Here is a 21484-nt window from a genome sequence, read left to right as displayed (position 1 = left end):
GTTTGGAAGGCTTCCAGACAGGGGTATGTCCAGTCACCCCTGATCCTCCCTCCTCACATAATACTGAATCTAGAATTATAAACCTCTTAGGAACCCCAGCAAGGGGGTATGGTATTTGGTTTCTGAAGTGAAGTGGTACTCTCAGATGACTCCAAAAGCTGGGACTCCAAGAAAACCAACAGCTATTAAAAAGATTAGCTACACCTTATCCTATGCTAGATGAGAATGTAGAGGTCGGCCAAGGCAGATCAGCCAGTACAGCCAGCAAAATACGTGAAATGGGGTCGGCAGAATCTTACAAGTAACACTGAGGGCTGCTTACAGCACCAGCTCACAGATCACAGGATTGCTCTCTCTGGACAAGACAATGGGTGGCACGCACAGTTCAACAAACTTGGGACACTGTACCATGAGTAGCTAGCTCTACACCTTCACATGCTCAGGATCATTCCAGTCCAGGTCTTAGCCACTATCAAGTACAATATAGCCATTGCCATCTACTTTTAAAATAGTTTATTTCTGGTCTTAAAATATACATCAGTTTGAAAATCTCAGAAAAAACCCCCACATTAGTTACAGATTAACAGTCTGGAGTTGGGACACTGGAACTCAGATGGGCTCAAGGCCCCAGAGCCAATACTGCTGGAGGTGGGCAGGAGTGCAGAGGACACAATGCCCACAGGTCAAGAGAGGGCTCTGCTGCTGCTTGAGGCCACCAGTCCCCCTCAACCTCTGCCAGCATCCTAATGCTGCAAAGCACAAGTGTCTGGTGAGGTGGTGGGCATACCTTTGCCACCCCTCCACTTCACTGTTTTGCTTTTCAGTCTACCTTGACCAAAAGCAGAGCGAAGCCAGCTCTGTTCAGCATCATCAGCACCAGTTACCTCAGCAAAAGAGTTCTGTCCACTGACCAGCATGCCAGGGTTCAGGGGAGATGGGGCTGAGCCCTGGTGGGCAATGCCTCCCCCACTGCAGGCCACCAGCAGCCTCAGAGCCAGAGCAACTCAGTGAGCAGCCAACCCCAGGTGACATCTGTGAGGCAGGATCTGGCAGCTGCTGCAGATGCAAACCCTCAGCAGTGCTGCAGAAGAACAAAAGAAATGCAGCAGTGGAGTGGCTGATGGCAGCAAACACAAGGACAACCCCCTGCTCCTCCACAACTGGGACAGGGGAGATAAACACTCTGCAGGCTCAGAGGAGGCTCCCACTCTCAGCCTGTCTGCACAGCAAAACACTGCAGTGAAATACTGAGTCCCACTTCCCCACCAGAGGGTGGCATCCAACTCTACAACTGTTCCAGGTGGGAAACAAGGTGAGTGGGAAACAAGGCAGCAGCTCTGCCTAGGGTACATAAAACAACCTACACAGCTTGCCAGAGAGGCCTGCAGCTCCCCTTCACTGGCCCTGGAGCCTCCAGGCCCAAGCTGAAGCCCTGGCTGGCCCCAGCTACAAGCTGCAAGCCCTTTACAGACAGGGGTTTGGGGAGGGGAGCAGGCCCCCAAGACAGCTCTAGGCTGCAAATCTTGATGCAAGCATATGAACAGATGCTCCCTCCTGGAGAGAAGGATGCTCTCCTCCAGCCTAATGAAGAGCCCACATGGTGTAGGGTGAGAGGACAACACAAACCCAACTCAAAAACCAGACAGCAGGCTGAGGGCAGGGTTGAAGGGGCTGTGGTGAAGGGAACTGGGCTGTTCTCTGCCCTGCACTCCCATGGAAGCCAAGAAACACCAGACAGACAAGGGCACAGGACAAAACTAAAACAGGAGGCCTGGGCTTTGTAAGCCCTCAAAAAAAATACCTACATCTACAGACCTCTCCCCTTCCCTCCCCCCCAACAAGACACTGAGCACACAAGACTGAGAGGAAAAGTCACACAGTATCACACTACGCTAGGAAAAACACGCAGAGAGCCCTACCCAGGAAGGGAGGCCCCAGAGAGGCCCCAGAGCCTGGAGCCCCCCAGAGAAGGGGCCGTGCAAGGAGACCCTGGTGAAGGGCTGCTGCCGAGCCATGAGGTAGTGCATCTGCAGGGAGCAGCTCCGCAGCACGCTGCCCTCGCATCCCTGCTGGCCCTGCACCAAGCCCTTCCCAGAAAATCCGGTAGCATCCTTCACGCCTTGCTTGCCTGGGGCAAAACCTTGTTCTTAAATCTGCAGGGGTTTCTGCAGGCTGGAGGCCAGGATGAGAGGGAAGTGCAGCTCTGATAGCCGAGACTCCTCAACACACCCTCAGTGCAGGCATCAGACCGGCTGCCAACGGCTGTGTCTGTTTATGCGGGGTGGGGGAAAGAAAAAACAATACACCCCAAAACCAAAGGCTTGGAAAGAAGAAAGAAGCCCACCCAAGAGCAAAGCATCAGCACCGTTCAAACAAAACAACAGCACAGAGAACAGGGGAAGAGGTGTGAGGGAGGAGACACACAAACACAAACCCCAGAGCCCAGCAGGCACTGCCTCCCCAAACGACCTCAGCAAGCAGCGCCCATACCCCACAGCACAGCACCAGCCCCTGTGCATTGCTTCAGTGGGGACCAGGTGCCAAGCCCAGCCATGGAGACACACGACAGTGACCTGCAGAGGCAGATTCTGAAGACCCACCCAGTGGGTGGCTGGGGAAAACAAAACCAGGAGGAAAATGAGACACCAGCAATCCCAGCTCATCCCCACGGCACACAGCCATCTGCTGGGAGAGTCCTCGTGCCCCACTCACAACCACTGGGGCTCCCAGGGAATCGGACACCACCACACAGGCACTCTGCCCTGTTGGCACAAGTTAAAAAAGAGCAGAGCAGCTGTGGGGAAACAACAAGAGAGCACCCAGGGCCTCAGGTACCTGAGTGGGAAGGGGGATGAGAGGAAAAAGAGGCACAGGCACCAGGACAAGGGGTACCAAGAACTAGCTCTGGTACAGGCACCAGTGTGAGGCTGTGGAGAGAGCTGTGTGTCAGGGCAGTGGGTGTGCTTCTGCACACTGCGTGTGCTTGTACTGAGGGTCTGAGGTGCCAGGCAAGGGAGATCCCAGCTCTTCCAGGTAGCAAAAGAAGAGAATAAATATAAAACCTCAGAGCAGATTTCCCCTGGGAGGAGGGTACTAAGGGAGGCTTCTCCCTCAGGTGGACTGATGGGGGGCATCCCATAGCTCTGCTAAGCATGGCTGGTTCTTGCTGTGCCTCAGGTGAGAAGGTTGCCCTGTTCCTGGGCTTGTGTCAGACTGTCTTTGCGATGTAAGTGGTGCACCCCCATCCTCTTGGGGCTGCGGTGCGGCCGACTGAAAGGAGGCTTGACCCTGCCTTCTCCGCTTTCCTCTTGGACACCTCCTTGGCTGCTCTCCTTGTTTCCCTGGAGCAGCATTTCTCTCTCCTCAGCCGGGCTCTCAGGCAAGCCAAGGTCTACATAGTCCTTGTGCTTCTCTGGTGAGGGGCTTTCAGGCTCAGCAGTGCCTCCACTGCTTTCAAGCAACAGCTTCTGGGCTTCATCCTGGGAGAAATCTGTACCATAGTCTGAGGAGAAATGGCTCCTGCGGGCTCTGGACTCGGTGCTGTCTGTGTCCACGCTTGAGTCCCGGCTCACGGTCCAGCTGCAGCTCTGAGCAGACTCCTCACCATCCGAGTAAGCTGAGGCTGCCCTACCCAGCTCCTGCATGGAGCGGCTGAACCTCTTCTGGAGCTCGGGGGCCGTATCACGGCTGAAAGCCGTGCGGTTCATCAGCACTCGCTCCGAGGTGGGGGGTGCCTTATCCACAAACATTCGCTGCCAGTTAGCCAGCAGGTCCTCCTCAGAGCTGGCAGAGCTGGCAAAGGCGCTCGGGATTTGGGGAGGGCTGCTGAACGGGCTGCTCTGGGAAGAGCCGTGAGCCCTGGCTGCTTTAGGGGACTGCTGGCAGGAACAGCTGGAGGCTGAACGGTGCCCTTCGGAAGCAGGGCTGCTGGGGAGTGTCCGGTGCCTGTCACAGCTCTCATCTTCGCTCTGCACCAGGCTGAGGGAGATGGCCTGGCGTGTAGCATATGTACAGTTGGGCAGGGGGCTGTTCTTTGGGATCCTTACCTTGTCCTCAGAGAACTCAATCACTTTGCGCCCTGGGTACATAGGATGGGGAGGTGAGGGAGTAGGGTATGGGCTTAGCTTCTCGAAGGCAGGCACCTCCTCAGGCACGCTTTCCACACTACTCTGTGGCTTGCAGCCACCATTCTGCTGTTTCCCCGCATCTCCTCCCTCCTTCCCCATCTGCCCTGCACTGTTGCAGGCATCAGGAAGGGCTCCGCTCATGTCCACATGCACAAAGACATCCTCAGCCATGGGACAGCTGCCACTGCTAGACTTGGCTGAATTCAGAACCAGAGATTCTGGTTTCTCCAAGACTCTGGCGATGACTGAGGTGGGCACAACATCAGATGGAGCCAAGGTGTGGGCTGCCTCTTGGCCAGGGCCTGCAGACTCCTGCGCACTGTGCAAATGCTTATTCACCATGTCCTGCAGCTCATAGGGAAGCTAGGGAGAAGGAAAGTGACATTAGAAGGGGGCTGCTATGCAAGTAATTTAGTTTCATATAATCTACTTTTCTAACCAACCTACATGTGTATTTTGTAGTCATTATCTTGACCCTAACATTCACCTACCTTGCCTTCAGAAGAGTATCTTTTTTCAAAGCAAACCTGCCCCATGAGTGACTAACAAGGCTCTCTAGCTGTCACAGCAGTCATGCTTCTAGGCCATGGTTCACAGGCCCCATGTGGCAAAGCAAACAGGTAAAGACAGCACATGGGCTCAGTCTCACATGCCTGTGAGCACAGAGAAAAGGCCCAGCCAGCACATGCACTAGGGGTCTATTGATCTGTGGAAAATCAGCGGGTGGTTGCACTGAAGTGACTGTACAGCCCCCACTGCTGAGATCCACAGTGCTCCCTGAATGCATAATTGCAGCCATGCTGCCTTGGCAGCTTGCCCACAGACCAGGATCGATGCCTTCCTGTGTTCTACCAACTCCAACACGTCACCCCGCTCCCTCACTCTCTCCATTTCAGAGAGACAAACATAGGGCTTATTACCAAAGTTGTTGGACTGGGGTCTCACCAGGGGGTAAGCACTACCCCTCATCCTGCAAATGGGCACTACTGCTCTCCCCACTGCCCTGCCAAGCTATCCTCACCTGGGTCACCACAGGCAAGTGAAGCACGGAGAGCGGAGGTCCCCAAGCCACTCAGTGGCACAGCGAGGTCTGTCCCATCACAGCCAGAAGGAAACTGCACCCACATCTGGGCGTGCAGGGCACAGTGCATAACAGCAGCTGGGTGTGAGGCAGGCTGTGTGCACAGCTGCTCAGCACCAAACTCCCTCCAGTGGCAGCCACGTGGAACACAGTGCTTTGGGGGGCAGAATTCAAAGCTCTAGAGAGGGGGGACAGCTGGGAGAGAGGTCAAGGTTACCTCAGCAGTAACTGATACACTGACCTCAAGAGTGCTAATTTGAGACACAATGGGGGAGGGTGACAAAGTGGTCACCTGCTAAGTTAAAAAAGACAAGCATGTAGTTTTGCTGAGAGGAACACAAGAAGGGACAGAGACTAGAGGTATGGCAAAGAGAGAGCTGGGCTAAGGGCCTGGACAATACTTTCAACTAAAGAATTGATGCTACTAATGCGAAAGGAGATGAGAGCAGGATGAGCTAAGCTGCCCACACCCTCATCCCTCCCCACAGGGGGCAGTGAGTTGGCACCAGCTTCTCCTGCTCAGAAGGCCTAGAAAACCCTGACTGCTGCCTCACGCATTTCTCCTCAGAGTAATAAGTGTCATCGGGTCAGACTACTGCTGCTTCTTATGAGCAGTATGGCCCTTGCATGTGGCCAGGAGAGGAAGGAAAAAGGATGGAGCAGAGTAAGAGAGAGGTCTGTCCTCCTGCCAGCTACCAGCATGCACCCAGCAGACTATCAAGTTCAAGGTTATTGTGCTCTTTATAACAGCTCCTGGCTGAACTGTGAAATGAAGCTCTCATGAAAGAGGAGCTGGCAGAAGCTCTGTGCTGCCTTCTCAGTAGGAGTGGGAATAGGAACCTCCCCCCACCTCTGAGACTGAAGGATGAGAGGCCAGCAGCCCTGTGGAGAAAGCTGGAGAAAGCAAAATGCAGTCAAAGCCCATGAGCCCTTCTTCCCCACCTCAGCAGGATTACTACTCACATCAGCAAACTTGTGGTTCCTGAAGTGCGACTTGTTACACTTGAGCAGCTGTACTGCAAGGTTACAGTCCTGTCGATAGCGTTCCTGCAAGAGAGGGCACAGGTGTGCAACACTGTCAGACTTGCCCAAACTCTTACCCAAAAAGGCACCAACTGACCAGATACTGTTTGAACAGAAGCCAGAAGAGGCATCTGATGAATCGTTCATGAGGGCACTGCCATTCCCTCTTCCCTATACTTTTATGTATTTTCTTACAACTCAGCCACGGTGTCCCTTTTAACTCCAGTCCTTGTTCCTGGCTTATCCTCTGTCAGTGTATCAAGCCCCACTCCCTCTGGGGATTTTAAACATCCCCAAAAATCACACCGTTTCTCTCCCATCCCACAGTTCAGCTATATCTAATGATGCAAACAGACTGGAAGGAGTTGAGAGCAGTTAATAGAGACAAGCACTGGATCCAGGAACTTCTATATTAATAGTGTAGAAAAGGCATCAGCTCCCTCCCAGCTCTGGAGTGAATGACCCCTCCTTAGGTACAGTCCAGACTCAAGTCAAACCCTAAGCTCAAAAGAGCAAATATATCAAACTTGAAGATCCGTTCTTCCCTGTTCAACCCCTCGTACCCTCCTCTGTTTGTCTGTCCCTGCTATCCTGTACAGCTCCTGCACTTCCATACACACTGGAGTCATTCATGTGCTCCTTTACACTAATGACTTTGAACAAAAGGAAAAGCCCACACCTCACACAATTTCACAGCCATTTGCAGACTGACACTTACATTGAGTTCCTCCAGCTTATTGATGGTGGTTTTGGCATCAAGCAATTTATTAGTGAGCTCTACAATCTCCCAGTCCAGCGTCTTGCGGTCCATTTCCGCCTTTTTAATCTGAGATGCAAGAACACCAGGTTTAAAACTCCCTAGCACAGAACCTGGCTTTACCACCCACCTCAGCCCAAGCATAGCAAAATGACATGTTCAGCTGGGACACAAAAAAACTTCCAGACAGACAGACAGACAAGGGAGACAACCCTCTTCAAAGGAAGGTGATTCCAAAAGCCAAATGGGACCAGCTGCTCTGCTAGCTACAGAGACAAGAGGTTGAGTCAGAATCTCCTTAACGCAGTATCTCTTCTTGCAGCACCAGCATGTTTCCTCTCCACCTCTGGTTCCCATGGTGCCTCACAAAAAGCTAGTGGTTTTGAGCAATCAATCTCAACCTGACACTGAAAGCAAAGACCTCTGAGATTGTGACACCCAGCCCTCCTTCCTGGGGGGGCTTTCCTAGGGAAACCGAAACAAGAATACTGCCTGAAAAGATCCAGCAGTCAAAACTGAATGGACAAAAGGGGGGAGGAACCATCTCGCAAGAGTTTAAGCCTTGCTCTAGTAAGTTAAAGGACCTGTGGCTTCATTTGAATTTCAGCTAATGTCCTCCATAAAGCAGGGAACCTTGCCTCTTCAGACTCCCTAACAGTTCAGGTACAGGGCTGCCAGAGACTCAGAGGTAACAGCAAAGAGGGACAGCAGCTCAGAACAACCAAGCTGTCGCTGTCTCAAGAAGTTCTTCCAAACCGCCCAAGGGTGCTGTGAGGCTGTGACCAGCAGGGCCAGCTGTGCATCACAGGTACAGCACAGCAACAGGCAAGTGGATAGGGGAGCCAGTACTTCACCAGTATGCAGTCTCTTCAGGCACCAGCACAACGAATAATTGGTAGTGAATATTAACCCAAGAAATTCAAGTTCTAGAACCAAAGAAATCTCATCCTGGGCTACACAGAGGCAATCAGCACCTCAGCTATTTGACTTGCCTGCTCACAGCTCAGAAAGGGAAGGAAAGGGAGCAAACAAGGCTCACAGCCATCCACACCTTATGCAGTGCTGCAGCTTATGGGCACCACTTCCCAACATGTCATGCTCCAGCTGGCTCAGAGTCAAACACTCTTAAGATGGAGCCCTGCAAGCTAGGACCTGCTGCATCTGCGGGCAGCTGCTGGATACCAGGTGAGCCCTTGGCTGGACGAGAGCTGGGGCCCCTCCATCTGAGATGGGGTATGTGGGATTGACAATGAGACCAACAGGCTGAGACACGTAAAGAGGAAAAAGGAAAAACACACAAACGAAAAGACGCAACTGCAAAAATCCAGCTTTGGCTGAGAGAGGCCTGAGAGGTGAGTGCGCCCAGAGTGTGCCAGCGGCAGCGTGGGGAGGAGAAAGAGAAAGAGAGGGGGAGGGAGAGAAAAGAAACAGCCATGAGTGTTATGAATGCACACAACAGACATACACGCACATTGGCTCTGCTCTGACTGCCCCCGTCCTCCCAGGATGACCACCCCGGACACATCCCTGGCACTTTGAGAGGGACTGAAGCAACATGACGGAATACCATGCAATTATGTTGTGAGGAACCAAAGCTCTTGTGCATGACCAAGTACAGGCTCAGTAAATCAAGAAAACCACTCATGACACCAGCCAGAATGGGTAGTAGATGATCATGGCCAGAATCTCACCCCTCACCCACTGCCACATCTGCTGGGTAAGGACAGGACCCCTTCCCCCATCTGCTCCTAACACAGACTGGTCTCTTCCACCTCATCTCTCTAGTGACTTAATAGGGCACTCACCAGGGCATGCAGCTTCTCCTCCAGGTCTTGGTTGGTTCTCTGGGAAGCAGTGTAGCTGTTCTGCAACCTATAGAAACAAGTTTGTATGCTTGGGAATGGATTTCAGGCACCTACTCAAGTTGGCTCCATAGGTGCCAAGAAAACCACCAACTCCAGAACTCAGAAAGACTGCTACTAAGACAACCAGGCATATTAACTATGCCTCTCCTCTGACACATGATGGCTTTCAGACCCCAAATTACTGGAGGCAAGATGAGGCTGGCAGGGTGAAAGGATCCTGCAGGAGGGGATGTAGATGACTTTGGAGGACTCCTCTGAGCTATGTCTATGCTCATGCCAGTGACTGGCACTGATTTTTAACTGAGGTACTTTTCAGGTGAAGCAATGATGTATTTTCTTGCAGCCACCAGTGGCTTTTTTTGCACGCATGCTTACATCCAACAGATGAAGAACTCCCTGTCATCAGCCTTTCATGCTGGCAGCATTCCTACCCTGTACCTGGGAAGAAATAATGGCTGCAGAGCCTTTATCTCCCCTAGAGCCTGGAGGTGCACCTTTTCAAGGATACAGCACACCTTTGATTTGCACAACAGGGCACAAGCTGCTCACACCAGCTGAGGGAGTCTTTGGTGTGAGGAATCTTTCTAACTCTAGCCCTCTCATTTTCTTTGTCGTACCTACGGAATTTGTCCTTGAACTTCTCCAGCTCCTCACGGTTCTGGCCCAGTTCCATCTCCAGGTAGTCCTGACCTGACTCCAGTTCCCTCTCCATTGCCTCCATTTTGTTAGTCACGTATGTCAGCCGTCGGCGAAGCTCCTCATTCTCATGCTGCAGTAGCCTGGGGCAGGAACCAGGAGCAAGGAACCACTGAGTGCACAGGGAGGATTCCACACCAGCACCCCCACCCCACTCGCCTGCACCAGGGCCCAAGAGCCCTCACAGGGGCCCCAGGAAGTCAGGAACTGAACACTCAGGAGACTCCAATGCATGAAGCAAGAGGTACATCTCTGTCAGGACAGACAGACAAACACTCTTGGAGCAGGGGCAAAGAAGTACATGCCAGCCGGCCAGCCATGGCTCCCAGCTCCCTCTTGGGTTACAGTGCTTGCATAAAGACAGATGAGCTGCACAGCTCCAGTGTCCCTCACTGATGAATGAAAAGCAATCAATAATTTATCCCAGTCCAGGATGGATGAATAGAAGGGAAAAATCCTCTCTCCATCTCTGTTAAAGACTTAATCTACTTTCTTTCACACCCACCAACTCCTCTGCCTGCACCTGCACTGGGGATCCATGTTCCCTCCTCCTCCAGCGGGAGGGACATGCAAGGCACAGACCAAAGCTCTGCCCACACGGCCCCAGGAAGACTGAAGATCTGAGAGGAGCCTGCAGGGCCAGTCAGCTTCACTGCACAGGTGGCACAAGCAGGATGTGAGGAATCAGCACCCACACAGTTGCAGTATGACAGGCATAAAGGGGGAGCAGGACACTTACTTCATCCTTTCTGCATCCGTCAAGGGTTCCTGCACAGGGAAAAAACAGCTGTGAGATTCTTTTAGAAGAGGAGTTGGTCTCTCACACTGTCCTAAAAGGCAGTCTTGGTTGCTAGACCCTAGCTGTGACTCCTTCTCCCCTGCTCTGACAGTTCATACTAGGCAAGTTTAGAACTACAAGGATTTGTACCCACTGCTCAGCTGTCTGATACCAAAACACGCTGTGTGCTCTGCTTCAGGGTAGAAGACTAGAAACCACCACACAAGTTAGGTAACTTTACCCTACCATGGTGCAATCTCAGCATCTCTTTGGTAACATCACCACCTTAGCAGGTCTTTCAGCTTCCTCCACATCCACAGCTGGTGGGCAGCAGGAATCTCACAGGCCAGCATACACAGGATTCACTAGTCACCACAGCAATCACTTGTGGGGCCCTGAAGCCCCACAAAAATCATGAGTGAGAATCATTTGGGAGCTGAAAAATGTGGCTACCAATTATATGACCCAGATTGTGCTGCAAAAAAAGGTTTCTTTCTGCAGACCTGAAACCAGCCACTGTAACTATACTGGGGTAGCAGAAGAAACACTAAAGGTCAGGAAAGCCTGTAAAAGAAAATGTTATGGGCAAGATCCCCAGAGACAGCTGGAGCAGGGCCCTGCAGAACAAGAAGGCAGAGAGCAGTGACAAGAGCACACAGCTCAGCTATTCTGAACTCTCTGTGCTAACCCATGAGATGGCTGCTGCCTGCCAGGATGGCTGGGAGATAATTAATTAGCAGTAGAAACAACTTTTTTTTTTTTTGTGAAAGCCAAGACTCTGACCATTCTAACAAAGTCCAAACTGCCCATGGATTATTTCTGGTGGTTGATACCAGGAGCACTTCACAAACCCAAGTGCAGCCACGCTTCAGACAGTCTATTAAGTGTCACAGTCAGCTCTGGGCTGAGAGACCATGTCAGACAGTCAAGCTGCTAACAATTCCATAAAGTACACCATCCCAGTTCTGGCCCTAAGACATCATGAGGCTGCTATCTTCATTAATTCACACTTTAAAAGAATGGTCTTTAACACCTGCATACACCCTCCTGTTCCTAAGGGCAAAGCATCAATCCATTCTTTTCTTACCTCCTGACTCCACATGGCAATCAGTTAATTCACACAGAATTATCAAGCAACTGCCTCCCCTGCCCCCACAAATACACAAACAGCAGATGATAGTGACAAGGCAAAGGGGATAATGTGATTCTTATTAATACAGGGTAATGGCATTGCCTCAAAGCAGGCTACAGAAAAGAGGAGAAAGCTTAAAGGACCTGAAACAGCCATCATACAAAGATCAAGTACCCTGAGGCAGACAGGCACAGGGCACACACAAAGCACTAGGAACATCCCAGCACCTCCTGACAACGGAGCTGCCTGCACACACCTACTACTCAGCAGCCTGAAGGGCCTCAAACCAGCAAACAACTGGGAAGTTTGCAGTGGGGAGAAAGCACCAGTTTCTACCTTCCTTAATTCTTGGGGCCAAAGGGAAGCTGGTTACTCCTAGGAAGATATACCCAACCTCTAGCACAGCCATGAGTGGCATCCACAAGAGAGCAGCCTCTGGTGATTAAGCACCCACAACATGAGGCCTGCTCTCAGTCTCTGCCCTGGCATTCCAGACTAGATGAGATCCAGGTAGGGGTTTGGCCTTTGTGAGAGCCCTGCCTGCAAGTCGGTGACCCTGGCACCTACCTTGTTTAGTGCCAGGTTGAAGGAAGGGGAGGATCTAGATGGGGTAGGTCCCTCCTCCCGACTCCAGCATGTTGGAGTGGAGCAGGATCCTTTCTCTGGGTAGTTCGGCTCCACTGTATGCTTCTGCCCAAGCTTAGCACACTGATGGTGTGGCTGTATTAGCTGTGAACAGGGACTGCTTTCATCCCTTCTGCCCTCTGCACTGCTTTTCCAGGAAGACAGTGAATGCTGCTGCCCAGAGGATGTCCCTGCCAGCCCCACGTCTGCCAGCTGCTGCAGCTCATACTGACATAGATCTACTACCCTTCTCTCCAAGGAAAGGGGTTTTCCCTTACTGTCCTTCCTCCCAAGGGCAGGTTTCTTTCTTAGTCTGGAAGCTCTCTCAGCTTCCTCAGCATATTTTCTCTGGCCCGAAGCCAGTCCCAGCCCCTCACTTTTCTTTTCTGCTTTTCTTCTGCTTGGGCAGGGGGATCTTTCAGTTGCATGCTTGGTTTTGACCCCTTTTAGGCGACCTTCCCCTTGGCCTTCTGGCACGGAGCTTCTGGGGAAACGGGGAGAGTTCTGGTCTTGTTCTGCTCCCCTGGTCTCTCCCAGTGAGCGCAAGCGGCTGGGACTCAGCACCCGCTGGGTAATCTCATCCAGGAATTTGGAGAACTGCAGTTTTTCCTCTGTGAGCTTCCCCCTGCGCTTGACAGAGCCAGCGGCCCTGCTGCTGCTTTGCTCCAGGGAGCGCTTCTCCCCAGGGCTGAGGCAGAGCTCAGGATCACTGTATTTGCGTGAGCCACGACCGTGGCAAAGCGTCTCTACTGAGCGGGACTTGCACAAGCTCTCAGGGCATGAGCCAGTCATGTTGGTCTGCTTCAGGATCCCTTTGAGAGGCAGGTGTGTAGAGGAGATACGAAACTTCCTCGGTGTCAGGACTTCAGGAGGCTCTTTAAATATAAGTGAGCGTTCCAGGCTTCTGCTCTTGAAGGAGCAAGTGGGATGGTGTCTTTCATCTCCAGACACCAGAACTGTCTCCATGCTACGGCTCACAAATTTGCTGCGGTGCCCACGACTGCGGTTCGGGCACCGCTTCCCACTTCGCTGCCCCATCTTCCCACCACGCTGAAGCGCTGGAGAGGCAGTCTGGCTCTTGACGTTCAACTCTGCTCTGCACCCTGCCACTTCCTTCTCACTGCTGGACTCCAGGGACCACGATGAGGAGAAGTTCAGGTTGCAAACCTCAAACCCCTCTGCCTGCTCGAGCTGGCCTGCCTCGGTGTAACTAAACCCTATTTGCTGGTGCAATGGTGTTAAGCCCTTTGTCACCCGGCAAGTTGTTACCTGACTCTGCTCAGCCAAGATCACTCCATCCTGGTCGTCACGAATGATGGGCACCTCATGTCGGATTTCGCGGTGCTGCGGGGGCGCCTTGCGGTAAGGCTTCTTTGACGGGGCCGTGCTCGACATCCTCCCACCTGCGTGGCTCCCAAAGCGGGTTACCTACCAACAGCAGAAAGGGCACACAAGACAGAGTCACGGCTGCTCCATCCAACCCTAGAAGTGACCCAGCAGGAATCTGGCTCCCCTGGAGTCCCAGAGCAGGTCCCCATGCAGAGTGCTAATAGAGCAGGTAAAGGATGTAGCCACAAGCCTTGAGCAGCAGCTGCAGGAGAGGGAGCAAAGTAAGAGGCAGCTGTGTCCTTCTCCCAGCTAGTGAGAGCAGAGGGCTGGCACATCCTCTCCCCCCTCTACACACGCTCACTCACGTAGCTGTGTGTCCAGATTATATATAGCAAATGAGAACAGACCTCACAGCAGCATATTGATTAGGCTCTTTAGGAAAGGCCTTTTTCAATATGGAAACTGCAAGCCTTACAGGCAGCACTGACAGCTGGAGCAGGAGTTATTGATCATGTCCTGTCACTGTCAGCAGGGACTATGTGGGAGGAGACTTTAGCCATTAAAGAGCCCAGAATTTTTTGGCTTACACTGGGACCAGTGCAGCAGACCACAGGAGATTTGTTAGAAGGAGAACTGATTACTCTGGCAGAAAAGACAAAGACAACCGCCAAGTCACAGGTGGCATCAAATTAGGGAGTAGCAGTTTTGACCCCTTGGTACTTAAGGCGAGATTCTGCAACACAGAATCACAGAATGGTTTGGATTGGAAAGGACCTTAAAGATCATCATATTCCAACCCCCCTGCCATGGACAGGGACATCTTCCACTAGACCAGGTTGCTCAGAGCCCCATCCAGCCTGGCCTCGAACCTTCAGGGATGAGGAGTTCACAACCTCTCCAGGCAACCTGTTCCAGTGCCTCACCACCCCTAGAGGGAATAAGTGCACATACGTAGACATGCAGCTGTACCACTAGTGGAAAGATTAGTTCCTTCACCTAGCTATGCTGGGATTCTTCCTGCTGCAGGAACAGTACAAGAGCAAAAAATAGGGTAGAAGAAAAGCAGCTGTCTTGTATACAAGACAGCTTTCTTTCCATCTTCTAGGTCTGCAGTTGAGGACAGGAAGACTTCCCTACAAGCAGCCAAAATGTCAACCACTCTGTTGTACACAAGACAAGAAGTCTCAGAGCTATCAAGCAAGTGCTGCAGAGCCCAATTCCAGACTTTTCCCAGTGACAACATATGCATCATTCATAGCTGTCCTATATTTGGAGTAAGTGCCCAATTCTCATTCCCCTTGCAAGACCCTTACACCCAGCAAGCCCAGCATCTCTGCAACCCTCAGCACCTGACCTGCAGACCTTCAAAGTGCAGGCAGGACCTGTGTCCACTCAGATCATCTCCTCTCCCCACTTCCACAAGCAGGGCCACACAAGTCCCTTTTGCATACCTGCAGTTGATGGCTGCCACGGGGCCTGTGACCCAGCAGACTTCATTTGCTTTGTATGTAGGACAGTGGAGTTAGATATGGTAATGGTCTAACAGAGCCTTGAGAATTCTCCCCAGTTCTTATCCTCAAGAATTCTCTCCAATTCTTATCTAGCTGCCTCTTTTGATACCCAGACTGAGTCCCCTGAGAGGAAGGCAAGTGGGAGGTGTCTGCACCAAGCACAGAGCAGTCCCAAGCCATAACAGGCTTTACACTTCACAGGTACATTTGCAAACCATCCTTCACTCTGCTATAAACACAAGCTCACAGAAGTTTCTCAAACCTTTCCACAAACACAAACAACTTCCTAGGACTAACCTGTAAATCTCTCCCATCAGAATGCTGGGAACTTCCCCTTGCTGCAGTCATTCCCTCAAAGTCCCTTCACCTAAAAAGACTCAAGTAGATGCAGAGATCTCTAATATCTTAGAAAAATTACATCCATAATACTGAATGCACATTTCACTGCATCCCTAAGCGAAACAGATAGGTCTGTGTTGTGGTGTTAAACTGCATCAGGTCTGATTTGCTGGGAAGACATTTCTCTTTTTCAAAAAGAAAAGCCAGAAGAAGCTTTGTAAATGGCCCGCTATCAAACAGGTGGTCTAGGGGACTCTTCTCTCAATTTCTGCCAGCCTAAGGACAGGAGATGTGCATGAAGATATGCCCAGCTGAAATCACAATCATTTCTCTAGTTCATAAGGACATGAGCACTTACCAGCCTGGGCTCAAATTCAAAGCCTCATGAAGCCAGGACACTCACTCAGATAACCTGAAGAAGAGAAACAAATAGCTGAGCATCCACCAAAACAGCCAGCTTGAAATCTCATCCCACAAATATGTAAGGGATAGGGAATATTTATAGCCAAGGACAACTGGGATGGCCACCTCATTCCAGGTACCTGCCTAAGCCCACATCAGATCTTCTGAAAGAAAATGAACTTAAAAATACCTGGCCACATGGCCCAGCAAGAGCTGGAAAGGCACATGGCAAGGAAATGTAAAGGCACTCAGGCAACTGGAATAACATAAACTCAAAATTCATGAAGCAATGGCTTCAAAGCAACACTGGTTGCAGAAACAACTAAACAAACCTCCTCTAGAATGGGACCCTCCCAGCTAATCTTCCCTGGCACTGCAGAGGGATGCTAACTGTGAAGCCTTCGGAACAGAAGTTTGGTGATGCTAATAATTATCTCACTCATCCTTTTAAGTCAGTGTTTTTCACCCACAAATGAGCTGGCAATTATCAGGCTCTTGTTTAAGGCAAAACATTTGTGCCTAGAGCTGTGATAACCCACACCTCCACAAGGGAGAGGAAGGCAAGCTACCCTCTGATTGCCATCAAGCAGCATATCATACTCTACCTTGCTGTTAACAGGCTTCTGTAAAATATCCAGCCAACCATGGACACAAAACAGGTTCAGAAACAACATTCCTCTCTGGTCAAAGCCTGGGGTATTTAACTGGTTTTGCCTGGGATAGAGTTAATTTTCTTCCTAGTAGCTAGTAAGTGTTGTGCTTTGGATTTCAGATGAGAATAATGTTGATAACACACTGATGTTTTAAATGTTGCTAAGCAGTGTTTACATTAAGGCAAAGATTCTTCAGCTTCTCGCCCTATCAGTGAGTAGGCTGAGGGGCACAAGAAGCTGAGAGGTGACATGGCCAGGACAGCTGACCCCCACTGTCCAAAGGGATGTCCCACAGCATATGGTATCATGGTCAGGATACAAACCAGGGGGAAAGGTGGCCCACAGGCCACTGCTCAGGAATTGGCTGGGCATTGGTCAGCAGGTGGTGAGCAATTGCTCTGTGCATCCCTTGTTTTGTCTATTCTACTTATTTTATTATGATCCCCTCCTTTTCTATCCCATTTAACTGTCAGTATCTCAACCAACAAAATTTTATTTCTTTCCAAAATCTCTCCCCATCCCACAGAGGGGTAAGAAGTGAGTCAACAGCTGTGTGATGCTTAGTTGCCAGTGGAAATCAAACACAACAGGTACCCATCACTACAAGAACAGAATTGGGTTAATCTGGGTTAGTCAGCTGTAAGGGAGTAGCTTTGTAGCCATCACTCTGCCACTGGCATGAGTAAAGGCTTCAGTAAAGCCTTCCTTTCCCTGAAACACTACTGCTGCTATGTTACTTTTTCCATGTCAGTGGCATGAAGCCCTGGGAGGTGGGACAGGAGGCAGGGTGGAGCAGATATACACACGCAGGGAGAGTCAGACTGAAGGTGAAAGGAACAAGCAGGCAACCAGGACCATGCAAAATCAGGTTCTGCCAAAACAAACTGAAGAGGTGCCCCAGTGCTGGCCCTGCCCCAACAAGCTGTCTGGCTACTTTCCTTGCTACAATGCTGGAGTCGGGTCTCAACTAGCACACGGAAAAACAGCTTCACAACAGTGCAACTGCTCTGTGGGGCAAACTGCAAAGTATGATGGGATAAGGAGGGAGAACGTGCACCTCCAGGAGGGATCAGATCAGCATAGTTTGAATCTGCTTTCCATCAACTCCCAGCAGAAGGTGGTTCAGCATCATTGCATAACCACCAGCCACATGGCAGACAGACAGAGGTTTCCAGGAACAGCTGCACCCATGGGTCCATGTATGTTTCCATTGCAGCTGTGCTCAGAACGAACTTGCCAGGGGCCTCCCTGTCTCTCAGCACACTGTTCCTCAGGCTCAAACAGAACTCTCCTGCTTCCTACCCTAGAGGCAGTAACTATGCTACCTGCCATCTCATTCCCACTTACCTGGAAAAAAACCCAGGATTTGAAATCTACCCTCATGATCTGAGAATTTCCATAGATAGTTAAAAACTCACAGGGCTGCCAGACAACTTTCCCTCAAACAAGGACTTACAGATCCAAAGTGACGACGTGTCCAAACATTTCTGGTCGTTTGTCTCCGAATCAGCTTTCTCCTGTCAGTATTCCGCAGCATCTGGCCAACAGCTCCTGAAACATGAGAAAGGAAACTTGGTGTCAGTCACCTATCAGCACAAAACATGGAAACAACCAGGCATGCTCAGAGCAACCCATAGCCAGGTGACAGGGCAGAAGTCAATAGCAAACTGCTGCACCATCAGACTATCTAATGCCAGGTAAAATGGCTTCACTGTAAAAGCTCCATGCCTTCACTGTATCCCAGAAAGCACAGCTCTTTTAGCCATCTCTCCACCGAGCAGGATGCCTGTGCAGACCAGTAACTGACCTTGGAAAGGCAGCTGTTTTTTCTCCAGGGGTCCCTGCTTCCCCACCTGCATTCCTGTCCACCATCAAGAATCCAGTCACTGTCATTCTGCTCCATCCACTCTTCCACACCAACCTAATTTTGTTTTGCAGACAACCCTGCAGTGAACAGCACAGCAAAGGCCTCCTCATCTACAATACCTGAGCATCTCTTGCTAGCACAGTGAGAATCCCGAGGTGGTTCAATTCACCACACCTCTGTTCAGAGAGGAGCAGATACTCTCTGCAGAACAGATGGACCTTGTGCTCCAAGGCAGAAATGGATATAGGTAATATCCAGAAATAGAAGAAGACACTAATTCTGCTCATCACACTATTCACAAGTGTCTCTCTGAAGGAGCTTGCTGTCAAGTCCACATTAAGACTACCCTGCAGAAGCTCAATTTTAGCCTGGAGCTACAGCAGGAGGCAGCTCTTCAGCTATTTTAATTAGCCCTGTAATACAAGAGGAAACTTAAACTCGTGGTTCTTTTTATCCTTTCCACCTCTCATCAGTAATGCTCCTTGACATTTACAGTCCTCTTTCTACCAGTCTATTACCTGCAGTAGGTCCAATTCTATTGTCTTCTAGCTATTACCCACTGTTGTTCCAGTAGGATTTCTAAGATTACTGACAATAACAACTTCACTGGATTGGCTTACAAGGGCCACAAGGCTCACACTGACAAAACACACACAAACTCTTTCTTCACAGGGACACCATGTCCTGGTTACAGCTGGCACAGAGTTAATTGTCTTCCTGGTAGCAAGTACAGAGCTGTGGTTGGGATTTGGTATGAGAATGATGTCGGTAACACACTGATGGTTTAGCTGTTACTATGCAGTGCTTACTCTAACTCAAGGAATTTTCAGTTTCTTGTGCCAGTGACAAGGTGCATGAGAAGCTGGGAGGAAGCATAGTCAGGACAGCTGACCAAGCTCAGAGGGAGCACAGTCAGGACAGCTGACTCAAACCAAGCAAAGGAATATTCCATACTTAATGGCATCATGCTCAGTACATAAACTGAGGAGAGCTGCTGGGAAGGGCCAACTGCTGCTTAGGAAGAGGCTGGGCATTGGTCAGCAGGTGGTGACCAATTGCATTGTGCATCCCTTGTTTTTCTTGGGTTTTATTCCTCTCTCCCTCTCTCCATTACAACCTCTCGCCATTATAATTGTTATTATATTTTACTTTATTTGAATTATTAAACAGCTCTAATCCCAACCCACAAGTTTTACTTTTTTCCAGTTCTCCCCCCCATCCCCCTGGGGGCAGAGGGGAGAGTGACCAAGTGCCTGCATGGTACTTGGTTGCCAGCTGGGATTAACCACAACGCAGTGACAGAGTGCAGCTGCACAGGCAGCACACAAACCTGACTCTAGCTGACTTTACCAGAGAGCATCCCTAAGTGTAAAATCCACTTACAGGGTAGCTCTGCTCTCTGTGTGATCTGAGAAAGGCAAAACCTTTACCACACACCACAAACAGATGTCATCTCGCACAGAATTGCTTAAGACAGTTCTGTGGGCCCTGTACAGAATAAACAGCCACTTGGCATGCATACAAAACCACACCACCACCCATGAGCATTGCTTTATCTTCAGTAACAAGACAGAGACAGAGGTCCCTGGCAGAGAAAGGAAGGTTCAAACAGGAATGCTTTGGACAAAAAGGGCAAGAACAAGAGAAATAAAAAAAGGCAACATTTATAGGCACCTAGTGTCTTCCTCATATTTGGCAAGCCCCTTGAGGCCTGAGGTAGCCAACACTTTGGTTCTAAGATGCACACAACTTCTGCCTGCTTGTAGTTGCAGCAGCTGAACACTCCCTTCAAAGAGGCAGAGGACTTTTAGGCTTTTCTTCATCATCACCTTTTCTTGTGTTGCCTTTTCTGACCTTATAAAACAGCCTTCTGACCAGTGCTGAGTGTCCCTTCCTCAAGGGAAATACAGTGATTATGATGCAGATGCAGTTTCTTATTTCAGGTACTGTATCACCTTTCCAGCTTTTCCTCTTAACAGCAGCATTTCTTTAGCACTGCTTTTTACTGAGAAAGATAAACTTGCAATAATGTAAAAATACATTCCATAACACAATCACAGTTACATTTGTTTCTAATGCAACACCACAGAAAGATTTTTTTTGTGGCTATCAGAGTCAGCACACTCCAAAAACTTGCAGGTACAATACCCACAAGTAACAAAACCAAATGTCCTGTGACACATATCTGATCACCACAGTTAACCTGGACTATTGCTCTCTGTGGGCCCACCTATATTCTGCATGCCTATCCAATACAGGATATTGGCACATCCTGCTTTAGGAGGTATCAGTATTTCCTGACTAGCTTCATGAAAAGCAAACACAAGAGAGTTTTGTCTAGTTGCCTTCCTGTGCTTATGGACAGAGGAAACTTTAGATTTCAGATGTCTCAAGCCAGACTACCTGAGAAGCTGCTGCAGAAAGCCTGGCCAAGACAACTAACCAGGGAGATGGACAATGCCATAGCTGCACCAAGGGATGTCTGTCCAGGACAGGAAAACAAGCTGTGGGAAATTAAAAACAGCACCTGTAGACTGCTGGTGCCAAGCACAATAGAAAAGGACTGCAAGGTTATTAAAGGGCCCTTTAACATTTAATGAGAAAGATCTTTTCATTCAGAGAAGGCATCTCAAAAGAATGTTCAGATCCATTCTACTGCTGGCTATGTTGAAGCTCATTTTAAAATAAAAGGATGACAGCTCCAAGTGCAGACTCACATCTCAGTTCTGCCTGTATGTTAATGCTCAGGATTCAGAGCTGAGTAATAGCATTATAGTGACTCTTGGATTAAAATAGAATTTCAGGAGGATTATTGCTCATTCCTGCTTTTCCATACCAATTGACCTTGACTGTTAGGCAGAAACCTCTGTTCTCTGCATGGGAACAATTCCAAGAGCTATCAAGAAAAAGGGATCAGGCTAGATGTTGGACAACAGTCCATGTAACAAGCCCTACTTAACACCTAACACATTTCCAAAGAAAATGAAATCCCTGGACTCCAGTCATACATAGTTCCTGTTGAATGGAAATACCACAGGACATATCATGTATCAGTCACATCCACTGCACCATGCAGAATTCTCTTAAAAATTATCAGAATCACACTTTTCTTACAGTCCTGCTCTCTCCTTCCACAATACAAAGATCTCAGTCCCCATAATTCAGTTGCACTCCACACCCTTAAATGTGCATTTTATTATCTACTCTCTGCTGTGTTAAGAGTAGCTCAGCTTCCCTAATTCTTTTATAGAAGCGAGGACTGGTCAACATTGACCAAGAAATGCTAGCATCACTAACATG

At 49.9% G+C, this 21484-nt stretch overlaps 1 protein-coding gene across 2 annotated transcripts in view; it reads right to left on the bottom strand.

Annotated features, from left to right (window-relative positions):
* Window positions 1–498: 498 nt before the first annotated feature.
* Window positions 499–21484, bottom strand: part of TJAP1 (tight junction associated protein 1) — a 40234-nt gene continuing 19248 nt past the window's right edge. The window contains exons 3-12 of one of the 2 annotated variants that reach the window (XM_071430106.1): window positions 17774–17868; window positions 15621–15674; window positions 13353–13511; window positions 10289–10317; window positions 9471–9632; window positions 8794–8860; window positions 8304–8333; window positions 6950–7057; window positions 6172–6255; window positions 499–4490 (exon numbers count right to left, since the gene is read on the bottom strand). In XM_071430106.1, the coding sequence (XP_071286207.1) occupies window positions 3174–4490; window positions 6172–6255; window positions 6950–7057; window positions 8304–8333; window positions 8794–8860; window positions 9471–9632; window positions 10289–10317; window positions 13353–13478 (1923 nt within the window). In that variant the 5' untranslated portion in view covers window positions 13479–13511; window positions 15621–15674; window positions 17774–17868 and the 3' untranslated portion in view covers window positions 499–3173. The remainder of the gene's footprint in view (window positions 4491–6171; window positions 6256–6949; window positions 7058–8303; window positions 8334–8793; window positions 8861–9470; window positions 9633–10288; window positions 10318–13352; window positions 13512–15620; window positions 15675–17773; window positions 17869–21484) is intronic. The other variant, XM_071430115.1, reaches the window with a different exon arrangement.

This window comes from Agelaius tricolor, unplaced genomic scaffold, assembly GCF_023055355.1.
Source record: "Agelaius tricolor isolate 1412-34295 unplaced genomic scaffold, bAgeTri1.0.p SCAF_1, whole genome shotgun sequence".
In the NCBI taxonomy this organism is placed as follows: Eukaryota; Metazoa; Chordata; class Aves; order Passeriformes; family Icteridae; genus Agelaius; species Agelaius tricolor.
This window is presented reverse-complemented; position numbering and strand designations above follow the sequence as displayed.